The sequence below is a fragment of the Sinocyclocheilus grahami genome, unplaced genomic scaffold, assembly GCF_001515645.1.
Source record: "Sinocyclocheilus grahami isolate Dianchi unplaced genomic scaffold, SAMN03320097.WGS_v1.1 scaffold366.1, whole genome shotgun sequence".
Taxonomy (NCBI): domain Eukaryota; kingdom Metazoa; phylum Chordata; class Actinopteri; order Cypriniformes; family Cyprinidae; genus Sinocyclocheilus; species Sinocyclocheilus grahami.
In genome coordinates, this window is record NW_015505545.1 from 757,571 (window position 1) to 771,941 (window position 14,371).

At 38.3% G+C, this 14,371-nt stretch overlaps 1 protein-coding gene across 1 annotated transcript; it reads left to right on the forward strand.

Moving 5' to 3' along the window:
* Window positions 1-1,293: 1,293 nt before the first annotated feature.
* On the forward strand, window positions 1,294-7,928 carry LOC107549237 (nestin-like). Its single transcript, XM_016230243.1, has 4 exons — window positions 1,294-2,247; window positions 2,612-2,736; window positions 3,677-3,750; window positions 4,694-7,928. The coding sequence occupies exons 1-4, from the start codon at window positions 1,435-1,437 to the stop codon at window positions 7,522-7,524; spliced, it is 3,843 nt and encodes a 1,280-aa protein (XP_016085729.1). The 5' UTR covers window positions 1,294-1,434; the 3' UTR covers window positions 7,525-7,928.
* The last annotated feature ends 6,443 nt before the right edge of the window (window positions 7,929-14,371 follow it).

Sequence of the window (14,371 nt, forward strand, 5' to 3'; positions counted from 1 at the left end):
AACACTAATACTTCATTCATCATATTCATACACAAGGAGGTGTCTAAAGGGTCATGTACTGTTAATTCTACAGAACATTTTACATTTAGAGAAGCTTAATAATAATAAATATAAAATGGTCAATTATTGAAAGAATTGTGCCTTCCCTGTCCAATGGCATAAACTCTTATATGTTCTGTGTTTTGAGTTATCAGTTTGAAGTATTGTCCTGTAATGTCAACTAACTCACTGGGAATTTGAATGGTATTCAGTTACAATTAAAAAGACTGCATTTAGGTTGGATGTTGGTTCTCTTTATAACTGAATAATTCATAATTTTAAAGAATTGTAAAATGAAAGATAACACCATATCATGTAGATCAGGGGTGCCCAACCCCGGTCCTGGAGATCTACCTTCCTGCAGAGTTTAGCTCCAACCCTGATCAAACACACCTGAACCAACTAATTAGGGTCTGAAGGAGCACTTGATAATTACAGACAGGTGTGTTTGATCAGGGTTGGAACTGAACTCTGCAGGAAGGTAGATCTCCAGGACCAGGGTTGGGCACCCCTGATGTAGAGGCTTTGAAAATTAAACTTAAAGGTGCACGAATGCACTTAATGCTAAATAATTTAGTTGCCTTCATATTTTTTATTTTTTTTTATTCATTAGACTGCCTGTCACTCTGTAGATGAACAAAAGTAGTTAAGTTGTCAGATGTTAGTTGACTTTAATTGTAGGTAATTTACAGTGCATTAAACAAAACATTTTCTGTGATAAAATTTAAATGTTTAATAAAGTCATAAATAACGACAGTAGTCCTCTATACAATTATAAGAGTAGTTACCTCCTCACTATAGATAATTTTCATCCTGCCATCTATCCTGGTTATCAGATAACTATTTTGTCTGATGTATTGTCACCATCTTGCCACAAGATGGAGCAGTAAATTAATGTGACAAAATGTAGCAAACATCAAGAATTACAATGATTGTTCAGCCAAAAATGAAACTTCAGTCATTATTTACCCTCATTCTGTTCCAAACAGACAGTCTCAGTCATCACTCTTTTTACTGTTTAGAAAAAAAGATGCACTGAAATGGTGACTGAGGATGACATTCTGCCTAATATCTCCACAGGAGAAAGAAAGTATTACAGGTCTGGAAGTAATCCAGCAGTGGTAGAGTTAACTGCCCAAATTACATCACTCTTGCATTCTGTCCATCCACCCCTCCTCCTTAACTCCTCCGCCCTCCCCCTTCTCATTGTCTATGAAAAGGAGGGTCTTTCTCTCCCCTGTCCATTCAGCCGCTGTGCACTGGGACTGTGGTCCAGACTCCAGACCTCACCCTCAAGTCTGTCATTATAATCACTTAGCAGCCACAAAGACCTCCAGCCCTTCACAGCCTCTGTGCACAGTTCTAGTGAGACTTAACACTTTCCACCACTCTAAGATGGAGCTTTTGGGTGCCCGACTGCCCTTCACCCAGTTTCAGGAGGAAAAGTACCAGATGCTGGAGCTGAACCAGCGTCTCGAATCGTACTTAGGCCGTGTGAAGCTTCTGGAGGAGGAAAACAAGCTACTGCGAGAGGAGATCCACACTCTCAAGAGCAGCAGGGAACCACCAGGCCAGCGCAAAGCTCAAGAGGAGGCTCTCAGCCAGGCCAGGAGGATGTTGGATGAGGCCTGGAGGAAGAAAGACCATGTGGAACTGGAAGTGGAGAACATGATGGAGGATATAGAGGTGATGAGTATTCAAAGACAGAAGGCGAAGAATGCTCAGGCTGAGGCACAGAGAAAACTCATGGAGAGCAGGAAGGAGCTGGAAGAGGAGTGTAGAGCTCAGATTTGGCTTAGAGGGAAGGTTGGCCAACTTGAGAAAGACCTCTTGCTACAGATGCAAGTCCACCAGGAGAACATGGAAACCATGCAGGCCTCTCTGAAACAGACAAAACAAGTCTTGATGGCCCCACAGCCCACTCAAACTGCCAGCATCCCAGACCTGGGACAAGAGTACAGCCACAGAGCAACTCAAGCCTGGCAGGAGGCAACCAACAACTATCAGAGAATGGTTGGAGGTCTTGAGGAAAGTCTGGACCAGGCCAAAGCTAGCATGGCAAAGATTCATCAAGAAAAGAGAGAAAACCAGCATCAAGTTCAGCATCTGGCAAAGGAGCGGGAGAGCACTAAGACTAAGAGGCAGATGTTGGAGAAAAATTTAGTTCAGCAGAAAGAAGAGCATAAACAGGAGCTTCAACATTTTCAGGTAAGAATTTAAACTTATGGACTTTGTAGTTCAACCAGTTCAGATTCTGTCTTCATTTACTCGCTCTAACCTGTAGGATATTTTTAGGAATGTTTCATCTGTTTTTGTCCATACGATGGAAATCATTGGGGTCCAAAACAACACTGGACCCTGCTCTTATTTCAGGGATAAAAAGTACAGTGACATTTTTCAAAATATCTTCTTTCGTGTTCCACAGAAGACAGAAGGTCATACAGGTTTGGTAACAGGACACATGTATTTAACTGGGTTCTTTTAATTTTGTTAAATTTTTATTGCGATGTTCCACATTCTCTTCACTTTAATATATATTTCTGAAGAAAACTTGTCTCATATCTTTGAACAGGCCCAAGTAGATGCTCTGGAGTTGGAGAAAGACAGCCTGGGGCAGCAGATAGACAGCCTTATGGGGGACAGACAAAACTTGCTGCAGGTCAAGATGTCTCTTGGACTGGAGGTGGCCACATACAGGTACCTGTCTTCAATATCATCATCAACATCAGCAAAATACAACCTCTGCTTATTATAATCTTCAGAACCATCTTTACATGAAGTAAAATATGCATGTAGCTCTCTCCATTTAATTTCTAATGGGATTCCCCTGCACTGTGGGATTTGTAGTTTATGGAGGCCCAACTAATAGGATCATGCATCAGTGGCTCTAAAAAGCATCTCAGGCACCCTGAGAGGGGTAACTTTAGATCAGTCATTTAGAATGGACCCTCTCCATTTTCCACCCGGCACTGACCCTGATCCATCTGCTTGGAGGAGGGGCAGTGAAAAGGGGGTGGGGTGGGGGGTGTTATTCATTCAAATTAAGTTCTGTCGAGTGCAGAGTGAAATAAATTTTGACCAAGCATTTTAGCTGTTGTACATTTCATGGTCCTCCATATCATGAAGTTGCATTGCATTAGATGCACAGGTACTTAAGAAGAATGGGGTTGGGGGTTTTAAAATGTGAAGTTATTATAAATGTGTACATAATTTTTTATTGCATATTGTTACAATATGATGTGCATGTCTCTTTCAAGTATTTTCGAGTTTTTAAATACATTTTTATGTAATAAAAAAAAGAAAGATCCACGTTGTTTTTAAAAAATCGATTGTGTGATGTTTTTTGTAAATTACAATACATGCATTTGGCAGGATACCTGTTACATGAAGTGTGTGCGTACGTTTGTAAATTCCAACCCTTGCAATTGTTCAGTGCTGCATGCAGGAGGTAAAGGAATTGATGCCAGACCAAATCCTGCAGATGGGCTGACAATGACAAATCTGACATACTATTTGCATAACAACAGAACTAAGCACAAGACTGCAGCTCAAGAACCTGACTCCATCTCATTTAACCCACCCCTCACATTAAAGAAATTGCTGTGATGCTGACAGATGTTCTGTTGCTTCTTTCCAGAGCTTTGCTGGACAGCGAGGGCCTGAGTATTGACAGACCAACAACAAAAAAGACCAGCTCTGCTTTCTTTTTAGGTAACATTCTTTTTATTTATTTTTCCATTTATTTTATTATTTTTATTATTGTTTTTACTAAAGCGTGATGGCTATTTAGGCAATAGGAAAGTGAAAAAAGTTTTTATTAATGAATATAAAAACTAATAATGGCTCTACTGAATACAGAGAACATAGTTCAGCCTATACAGATTTTTAATCTGAACAGATCTCCTTTCCCTAAATACTGCTGTGCTCCAGGCTGGTTAAATGATTAGTACTTTGTGACATTGTGTGCTTATTGCATGGTGAGGTATCTGTCTAAGCCTGTAAAACTAGCTTCCTGTGCTAGTCCCATAGGTCACTGTAGCAGATGGCTTCACTTTCCAGTAATGCAGTCCTGGAAAAGCATAATGAAGATCAATATATCTCCATTACGGCTCACTCACAGTTCACAACTATAGTGTGTATTCTGGTAACTCCCCTGGGAGGCAGATCAGGGGTCTATGTCTGTCTGTTTCATACTATCTCCATCTATCTCTTTAGCCTGGGGCTTTATCCATCAACCACATTTTTTCCAATAGCATCATAGTTATCAGGGCATGGGACATCAGCCATATTTTGATATTTTGATGCATTAAGAACAGTTTTTTTAAGTGTATTAAAAGCTTACAGCGCAATCAGTGTAGTCAGAAATTCTGAAACAATGACTCTAAAGAGTCGGTTCAAACACATGCATCATACAACAAATTATGAGACAAACTGAATTTGTTATGATCCCATCTCTACATATTTTCACCCTCTCTTTTAGATACCCATAAAACTGGGTAAAACCTAGAAAAGATGCAATGTCATTATTTAAAACACTAAGCGTATTTGGGATTCAGAAAATAGATCTGATGATCTGCCAAAGGTAGATTTGATCAAATAGGTCCCTGTCTGTGTGACAAAGCCTGCCTCACCATCTTCCTGTTTCTTGTTACAGATGTGCTCTCAAAGCCCACTGGGACCCACCCAGCCTCACAGACCACTGCTGCTTCCTGCCATGTCAGCAATACTGTGTCTACAAGTCACAGATCAATCACCTCCTCTCGCACTCTGCTGACTAGTGTGACTCCATCATGGACCCCGACTCGAGGGACTCCACAAAGAACACCAACCAGAGCCTCGGTGACAGAAAAGACAGAGGTTCATATCTCAGAGGAGACTGAGAAAGCTGCTGAGAAGTCTGTGGATCATTTGCAGCAAGAGAAAGCCCGTGAAGACCTGGCCCTTGCAACAACTCTCCCCAAAACAGCTGTAGAACCAAAACCACTGCTCAAACCAGAAGATATTGAGATTCAAGAGGACGACGAATCAAAACAGTTCCAGAAAGATCAGATGGTTGAATCTGAAACTGCTGCATCGGCATTGATAAGTGTGTCAGCTGACCAACCAAGTAACTTGTCCCAAACTCCAGAGACAGAAAGCTGGGCTGATCCATTCACAGATCCTGCAGGGGTTTCAGAAGAAGGGAAGGACGAGGACACTGAAGTGTCTGTTGAAATGGCTCGGATCTCACACGCACCTGAGGTTGCTTGGGAAGAAAATAAAACCGTAGCAGAGGACGAAAAAGATGATGCCTCTGAGATGGATGTAAGATCAGAGAACATCAGTGAAAGCCACACAGATGCATATGGAGATGCAGATAATGATAATGATACATTAAAATCTAGCCATATCAGTGCGAACACCAGCATACTGGGTTCATCGTTCCTCGAGCAAGGAACTTTAGATTTGGTGGGTGATTTTGGCTATCATGAAGATTTAATGAAGGTAGATGAACAGGACAATGTGAGCAATATTAGTGAGGAGGTAACAGAGCAAATGGACAGTGAAACTGAGGCAGCGATTGATTCAATCAATGAGTGGGACAGACAGGAAGAAATTGAACCCGATAATGAGAAAACAGTGTTGAGCCCTGACTCTGAGGTGGAAGAAGAGGATGAAAGGAACATTGACGCTAACATGAAGGATAAAACAGATGAAAATGTGACTGAAAGAGAAGAAGAAGAGATAGAAGTGATTAAGAGTGACATTTCTGTGCAGGATGAAGGTGTAGATCATCAGGAGAGTTTAGAGAAGACTGTACCGCCAACTGAACCCCATTCAGATCAGACAGTAAATGAGGAAGATCCTTTACCTGAGGAATCTGAGGAAGAAGAAGAGAACCAAGGTGAAGACGATGATTCCCCAAACATATCAGCCTCATGGAAAACCGATCCTGGCGAGTGTGACAGCTACAGTCAGGAGAACACGCTAGCAGACACTCGGCCCTTGATTTGTTATAAGAGTGACGAGGAAACAGACAGGAACGTGCAAGCCTCGCACCTCATCGGTGAGACCAGTGACAGTGAGGATGAGAAAGAAAGAATGGAAGAAGGCCACTGGAATGAGAGTGCCTCCAAATGCTTCAACACCATGGAGGATCTCACAGAAGATCCAGACATGGAGGTCACTGGAGAGATGATGACGGAAGATGTTGTTTCTAAAGAAGAAGCACTAGATGGCTCTGAAGTCCATGAAAGTTTGGACATGGTGGAGAAAGAAAGTGCAAGAATTGAGCTCAAGGGAGACCTGGAAGACAATAGTGATGTTATGACTGAGATGAGGAAAGATGAAGGTCATGATGTCAAGGTTTATGAGCAAAACGAACAACCACAACTGACTGAAAACCAGCATATACACACCGAACAACCTGAGGATGAAACAGTCCATTCATATGAAAGTCAAGAACAAGTTGATATGGACCATCCAATCTCATTCCCTGAAACATCCCAGCAGTTTAAAAGCTCCTTTGAAACTCAATCAACTCTGACTATGTTCCAAGATACAGCTGCAACCAAAGAACCAGAAGATCTTCTGGAAGTTTCCATGCACACCAACATGGATCTCACAGACAGTCACTCTTTGGAGAGTGAAATGAACAGTCAACCAGACAACATGACATCAGACATTCCCAACTCAGACCAGGAAGAGGGCAATAGCTCAGAAGATGAGTCTCCAAATGCTAGCCAGTGCTTTCAGAACACAAGCCTTTTAGCAGCAGCTACTCTTAATGAGCAGCCATTAACCTTTACTAATGGAGTCACCAAGGCTGATTCTGTGTCTGACGTCATCAATTTGCCTGAAGAAGTGCTCAGTAAGGAGAAGAACACTGAAGAACCTAAAGCCCCTCAGATTGATGACTGGGAGAATTCTAACATCTGGGGCAAAAGCACAAATGCTCCAGACGCAGCTGAGATCACACACACATCAAGTATGGATGAAAACGCAGGCGTTTTCCCATTAAATGAGACTGAGAATTTAGAAATTCCAAATAAAATGCCAAGTTTAGCGGAAAACATCTTTGAAAAATGTGAAGAACATCTTGAAAGGACAGTGGAGAGCTTCTCAGAAAAAGTGCTAACTGTGATGGATTTCGAGAGAAACAATTCAGGAGAGGAGGAGGAATTTCACTCAAAGGAAAAGAAAGGTGAGATTCATAGCTTTTTCAGCACAAGCATGAAGGAAGATTTCTGGAGTGAGGGAAAAACGGAGATGGCAGCTACTTATGACCCTGCCAAGACTGAAGACTTAAACCAGGCTATGGTCTTTGGAGATGAGTGGAGAGATATGGAGAGAATGTCAACAGCAAATGGAAGTCCTAAAGAAAAGATGGACTTCCTCAAAGGCCAGGATGAGAGGCATAAAGATGAACAGCCAACACAAGGCAAGATGGTCCTATCTGATGACTCTGTTGATGAGGGGGATTCCTGGTCCTCTGGCGATGAGTAACAGCTTTGTCCGATGATGTTTTAGACCATTTAATACTAAACCAAAAACATAAAAATGTAGTGATGTCATTTAAATAGATGAATTACTGAGCCAAAATGAAAATTCATGGTGGAAGACAGCAACAAAAACACCTTCATACATTCACAGAAATTAAACTAGACAAGATTGCTCAGCGCAGTGTGTGTAATTGTACAATGTGATCTCTGTAATGTGAGTTAACAGCCTGGCATAATGTGCCAGCTGTCGTCTCGGGATAAGAAAGTGTTGTACTCCATGACAGCCACGGGCAGAAAGGATTCTTAAAAGATTTACTATGAAGCTTTACTTGTTTCTGTACTAATTAGATCAGATTTTCAATGACCTTCATCTTTCAGTGTTAAAAATAAAATACTTTTGTGTATTTGCACTGACGTATGTTACAATGGAAAAACAATATGGATTAAAATTTTACAATTCTGAAAAAAGCTAAAGATTAATAAAAAGTAAAATAGCAAATAATATGAGTTGGTGTCTTTTTTTATTAATATTTTTAAATGTATAATTTTGATCAATAATTACATGACCACACAACATTTGACACTTTTTCTGTGTTTTAAACATACATTTAAAGATAGATTTAAAGTTCTAGGTTTTGATTTATAAAGTTCTAAGTTTTATTCATCCAACCATTTCAGTTTCAGTGAATCAGAACTCCAGTTGAACAGGCTGGATCATAAATCACACTGGGATTTGGAGCCAAGCGCTGGTAACCACACAATACTGGTCTGAGAGAAAGAGGCCACACTAGAAGAAGAAAAGAATAAGCAACAATGAATAATAGATGACATCACCTCCTCATTTCCCTCTGTGTGCACACAGGCTCTCTGGTGCCACTGATGGGGGGTGTAATGGGACAATGACAGCGATATTGGATGAACACATCAGCCCTTTAACCAACACCACTTTGACCAGAACATGCATTCAGAAAGAAACTGATGGCATAACATCCTGTATAAAATAAAAAAGCTCTTATTCTTCAAAAGGTTAAACCTTCTATTCTTAGTCCAATTAAACAGCTAGTCAGATGACCCACAAATACAAGCAGGATTTACAAGGTCTTTTGAGAGCTAAAACAAAAGTGAGTCAGGGCAGCAGCTGGGAGGTCAGATGCTTCAACACCTGTTTAATGTGGAAGAGGACGCCACACAATCGCCCCTGATGCAACAGCGTGCAACTCCATAACCGGTTTATTGAAGTGAAGATCTGATCCTGTTAAAATGACAGACGTTGTTATTTAAATCTGATCTCGATGGCATTCACAAATGTCAATGTAAGAGCTATTTGAGTGGAATGAACACAGTATCTCGAGAACACGGCGCTACAAATAAATCTCAATAAACCTGAAATGTGTTCAGAGGCTGAGTGACATTGCTTCCTCTCTGCTTCCTTAACCATCTGTCTTTGTTATTGATTGCTATTGATTATCAATGTCAGATAGTGAGTGACTGAGTGTTTTAAAGATTAGACAAGACCTCACATTCATCATCATTCTTTTAGCTTCCACATTCTAATGCAAATGCGTGACAAATCATTACTAATACTTGTTCATGCTGTTGTTTTCTCTACCAAAAACGATGTTGCTTTCTGGAGAATGACGTCATTAATGAACTTTGGTTAGTTCAAGGAATATTACAAAACAGGATGTACTGTAAAGTGACGAGTGAAATTGAGTAAACAGGAAAACCTATATGAAATGATTACCAGTAATAGCTAAATTAGGAAAACAAAATGTTAAAGGTGACAATATCATGAAAATCTGATTTTTCCAGGTTTTAAGTGCTATAATCAGGTCCCCGGTGCATCTACCAACCAAGAAAACGTGAAAAAGATTAACCCAGGCCAGTAACTTTGTATTAGTAAGCCTTTTTCTGCAAGCGTCTGAAAAAACGAGTGCGTCTGATTTCGCTCCCCTAGTGACGTTGCAAAGGGATCTCATTAAAATATTACCGCCCCTTAATCTGTAAGTTTAGTTTACACCCATGGCGCCGTCATTGTGTTTTCGCAAGCGACAATGGTGTACCAGCTCTAATGCCATGATGAAAGTTTGAGCAAAACACCCTAACTGTTCTGTCTTTGGCTGCACAGACGAGCACAGAACACTATTTAGAGTCCCAGCCTCAGAGGAGACAAGAGAGCAGTGGATTTATTGATTTATTTACTGTATATTGCTGCTGCCACACAGATCTAAAATAAACAAGCGATTTATTTCCCAGCTACTTACCTTCACAGACATAACCGACTGTTTTTGTAACTCGTGTTATTAACGTAAACTTGTGTGTGAATGAGAACTTAGTTTAGTACTCACATGCTGTGACAGCCACTTTCTGTCCGTGTGCACTCAGAAAACTGAAGTTTAAACTAATTTGGTTTAAAACGCATGATTTCAGCGCGATAAACATGATAATCAGAACCAAAACAGATGTTTTTAGCAGGTATGAGCTGTAATGGCGCAGCTCAAAAGCAGGAAAAGCTGGGAAAGGGGGCATGGAGCAGTAGCTCATTTGCATTCAAAGAGACAGGCATGGAAAACGGCATGTTTCTGCTTCCACTCAAAATAGGAATTTTCAAAATTATATAATAAATGATCTGTGGAGTATTTTGAGCTGAAACTTCACAGACACATTCTGGGGACACCAAAGACTTATATTACATATTGTAAAAAGGGGCATAACATGTCTCCTTTAAAGAAAACAATTAAATGTTCTTAATAAACTGCCATTTTTAATGAGTAAAACTAAAATAAATTTGGTAAAGAGACTATTTAAAAAAAATTCAGTAAATTTTTACAAATAATTACATTGAGTAAAACATTACATTTTGAAGACGACGACTGGAATAGTACTTTCGGGTAACACTTTAGTATAGGGACCAATTCTCACTATTGCTGTAACAACTCGTTGTTTATTAGCATGCCTAACATATTGGCTGTTTTATTAGTACTTATAAAGCACATATACTGCATGACCATATTCTACATCCCTAATCCTACCCAATACCTAATCTTAACAACTACCTTAGCTATTAAATATCAGCAAATTAGCAGTTTATTGAGGCAAACGTTGTAGTTAATGGTTTGTTAATAGCAAGAATTGAACCTTAAAATAAAGTGACCATATTTTTTTTTGTAAAACACACTTCAATAATCTTACAGAGCTAGCAATATGATTAAAAATTGTGATGTTGCAATAAAACAAACCTAAATAATTATGCTTCAAAATTGTGAGTTTAATATTTTTTAACCATATAATAAATGTATAAGGGCAAACAAACGACCCCTATAAATATAACATTTAAATAGAAATAAATCAATTAAAATATATAATAGAAAACCAAATAGAAATGAAACCATAAGCTGGTAGCAATTTTTTTATATTTAAATCTAGAAAACATACACCACATTGTAATTTATCCCACTGCCTGAGGGAAGAGAATACCAGCTGATTATAAAGACAAAGATATTGATCGAACATCTGAGGAATGATTTTGGATATATCATTGCATTGAGAGATTTCACATTGATTTGCCAATCTGTGCTATATGCATCCAAATTTGTCTCTTTTGATGAGTAATTCTAGTGGGGCCTGTTTAAGCAATTTGTTTGCTTGTTTCATATTCTCAGTCCTCAGACGAACTGTAACCTGCTGGAGAGCTAAATCAACTGTTAGAGAAATAATGCAATGAAACTATTGTAGAGCACATTTACTCTGTCAATCAATGCATATATTGACATTTACATTAAGGATGATGGGTGTTTTCTCTTTTCTGTAAGATGAAATGGTTTGTGTGTCTGAGCGCATTACGAAAAATAGGTTGACTTTGTCATCCAATAAGTGAGGACCTGTTACAAACAGAAGCTCAATGGTTGCACCAGACGCCACAACTGACAAACTCAGCTGACGCTGTTCTCAGATGAACAGAATGTCATTGAGGAATGGTCTGAATTCAATGCCCGCTCCTCCAAAAGACACATGCACAAGACATACTCACACTCAAGGTCAAATCATTGTGCCTGAATCACCGTGATCTGTTGATGAACTATTTGTGGTTTTTATTTCCAACAACAAACCCAGTGTCTCTATAAGGGCAAACACATTCTTACATAATTAGATCACACCCAAAGTTTCATCTCGAAGCCGTCGAAATTTGGGTTCAAATAAACCTGGGTTAAAATGAACCTGGAGAACTGGATTTCCTCTGAACAAGCACGTATGTGTATTATAAAACTAGGTACACTATAAAACTGAATCAATGAGAGGGGATAAATTATTTAAAATGTAGACTTTTAGCAGCAGTATCGATGTGAAGCGAAAGGCTGACATCTAGTGGCCAGATATGAAAACGCAACAGCGCAATTTAATTGACAAGATACTATTACAAAACACCAGAGAAAAGGCCATAACTGTCCTCAAGTTTCAAAAAGTATGTGAAAATTATATAAATGACATTTATAATGTTACAGAAAAATTATATTTCAAATAAATTCTTAGAAGTTTGTATTCATAAAAGAATCATGAGGGGAAATATAAAATATTTAGCAGCTCAACCATTGTCAACTTTGAACATGAGACTGGAGTAATGGCTGCTGAAAATTTAGGAATAAATTATATTTAAAAATAGATTAAAATTAAAAAAATTTAAAATAAAAATTGTAACAATATGTCACAATATTATTATTTTTTACTGTATTTCTGATCAGTTCAATGTAGCCTTGGTTAGCGTAAGATGCTTCTTAAAAACTTTTTTTTTTTTTTAATCCTACTAATGTTTGAAAGACATCTCTGCTTACTTTCTTGCTACTTTATGATTAAAAATGATTTGTTTTTCGACATTTGCAGGTAACTTTAGATAAAAGTGCCTAAATGAATATGTAAAAATTCATTAATAACAGTGAACAGACAAGACAAACCACAAAGAAACTTGTAAAAGATAGACTCACACTTCTGTGTAGGTCAACTTGTCTATTTAATATATAAAATACAATAAAACATACGCAAAAGGGGAGGGTCATAAAGGACAATGGATACTTTGGTACAATAACAAACACTCTTTTGTAAAAGCAGTATAGAATTTGTAATAACATATCAGTGCATACTTTGTTTATGAAAATATACACAAATTGTATATCATTCTCCGAAAACAACAGAATTTTTTAAATAATTTTTTTGTCTTTTTTACAACAAAACTCAAAGCAGACTAGCCGAACACAATATATTAGCTATAATTTTTCTTTTTTTAGACTTTTTTCTTCAATTTCTATTCTAGCTGTGCGTTGTATATTCTTATTGAAATTACACTTCAGTTTATTTATAATACGACTCATTCTTTGCTTGTCTGACGCCCATGCATTGTGTCTGATCAGAATAAATTAAATGTGTGGATGCCCCACCTTAACTATGTGTAGATACTATTATACAATTGACTAAAAATTGCAGCATTGAACTGGTCATTCTATCGAACCTGTTTTATCGCTTCCCTCAATTAGCAATAAGTACTAATATTACTACAACGGTTTTGTTTTACTTAATAAATCGTGCAATATTAGTAACACCCCTTTGAAGAAAACAAAAAACAAAAAAAACAACAAAAACGAAAATATATTTATATAATATTCATATATAATAAAATAAAATCTAATTAAAATAGGATGCCTAACCTACAAAAAAAAAATAAATGCAGATGCAGAAAATAAAAACCGTCTTTCTAAATGTATCATTATTATTACCATCTGTGATGATAACCATAATGGTAATGATAATCATCATAACAATTATAATAAAAACAGACAATAAAACTGTCACCAGCACAAATTAACACGAGAAAAAGTATGTGAGAATCTCTAGACATCATACAAAGGGAATACGGGGGCCAAAGTGAACCATTCACCGGACGATTGTCTTTTCTTTGATTACTTAGATTCCTAATTTTATCACGAGGTCCTTGCGAGAGCTTTTCGAACGTTGCCTTAGCCTTAAAATCAACACAGCCAGTGCTTCGAGGCACCGGACAATCACAGGCGCATCGCTTTAGTCACCGGCCTTCTCATCTTATAAACTTACATAGAAATCACTGCATTTGTTCAAAGCTCAGGACACAACAGTCTTTAAGTCAACAGGTGCACTGCAGAGGCCTCGCTCTGCTATGATGCAGTTCTAGAAAACATCCGCCCAGTAGCTCTAGAACCTCAGTCGATGGGATACGAATGCAGGTGTGTGATCAGTCCCAACAAACGCTTACTCTCCCGGTACTGCATCCATCATGTGTGTGAGTGTGTGTGTGTGTGTGTGTGTGTGTGGAATCTGGTTTAACAAAAGATGGGTCACCTGTTGAGGTGAAATTAAATGGCTTCTGTCTTCCTCTGTGAGTGAAAGAGTGGGAAAAAAGGAGAGAAAGAGAAGATACGAGAGGATGAAGGGAGAGGTAGAGAAGCCGATGAGGGATAGGTGAGTCTCACCTTGAATATAAATACACTAACACTTAAAACTAATCTTTTTAGAGGGGAATATGCCATATTTGATATAATTTTGAACCCCATTTCCCTTTAGCACTAGCTTCACTTAATCTGTCGTAATTTTTCAAAATCGTCACAGAAACATCCTTCATCTTTGTCACTTAGAGAATACACTAATGCACAGAAAACGATTTGTGTACATAATTGTCACATCTGCAACACGTGTAAAGCCTAATCTAGGTTTCAGTACAACATTCTTTCTTCTTTTTTACAAAACGTGACACATTTCTTCTATTATTGTTTACGGTTAAACATGTGAAGTGCAATAAGCCAAGATCTCACAAAAAAATAATAAACGAA

Coding starts and splice junctions, on each gene's coding strand:
- LOC107549237 (XM_016230243.1), top strand. CDS start 1,435: ATGGAGCTTTTGGGTGCCCGACTGCCCTTCACCCAGTTTCAGGAGGAA. Junction 2,737..3,676: donor CTGGAGGTGGCCACATACAG/GTACCTGTCTTC, acceptor GCTTCTTTCCAG/AGCTTTGCTGGACAGCGAGG. Junction 3,751..4,693: donor CAGCTCTGCTTTCTTTTTAG/GTAACATTCTTT, acceptor TTCTTGTTACAG/ATGTGCTCTCAAAGCCCACT.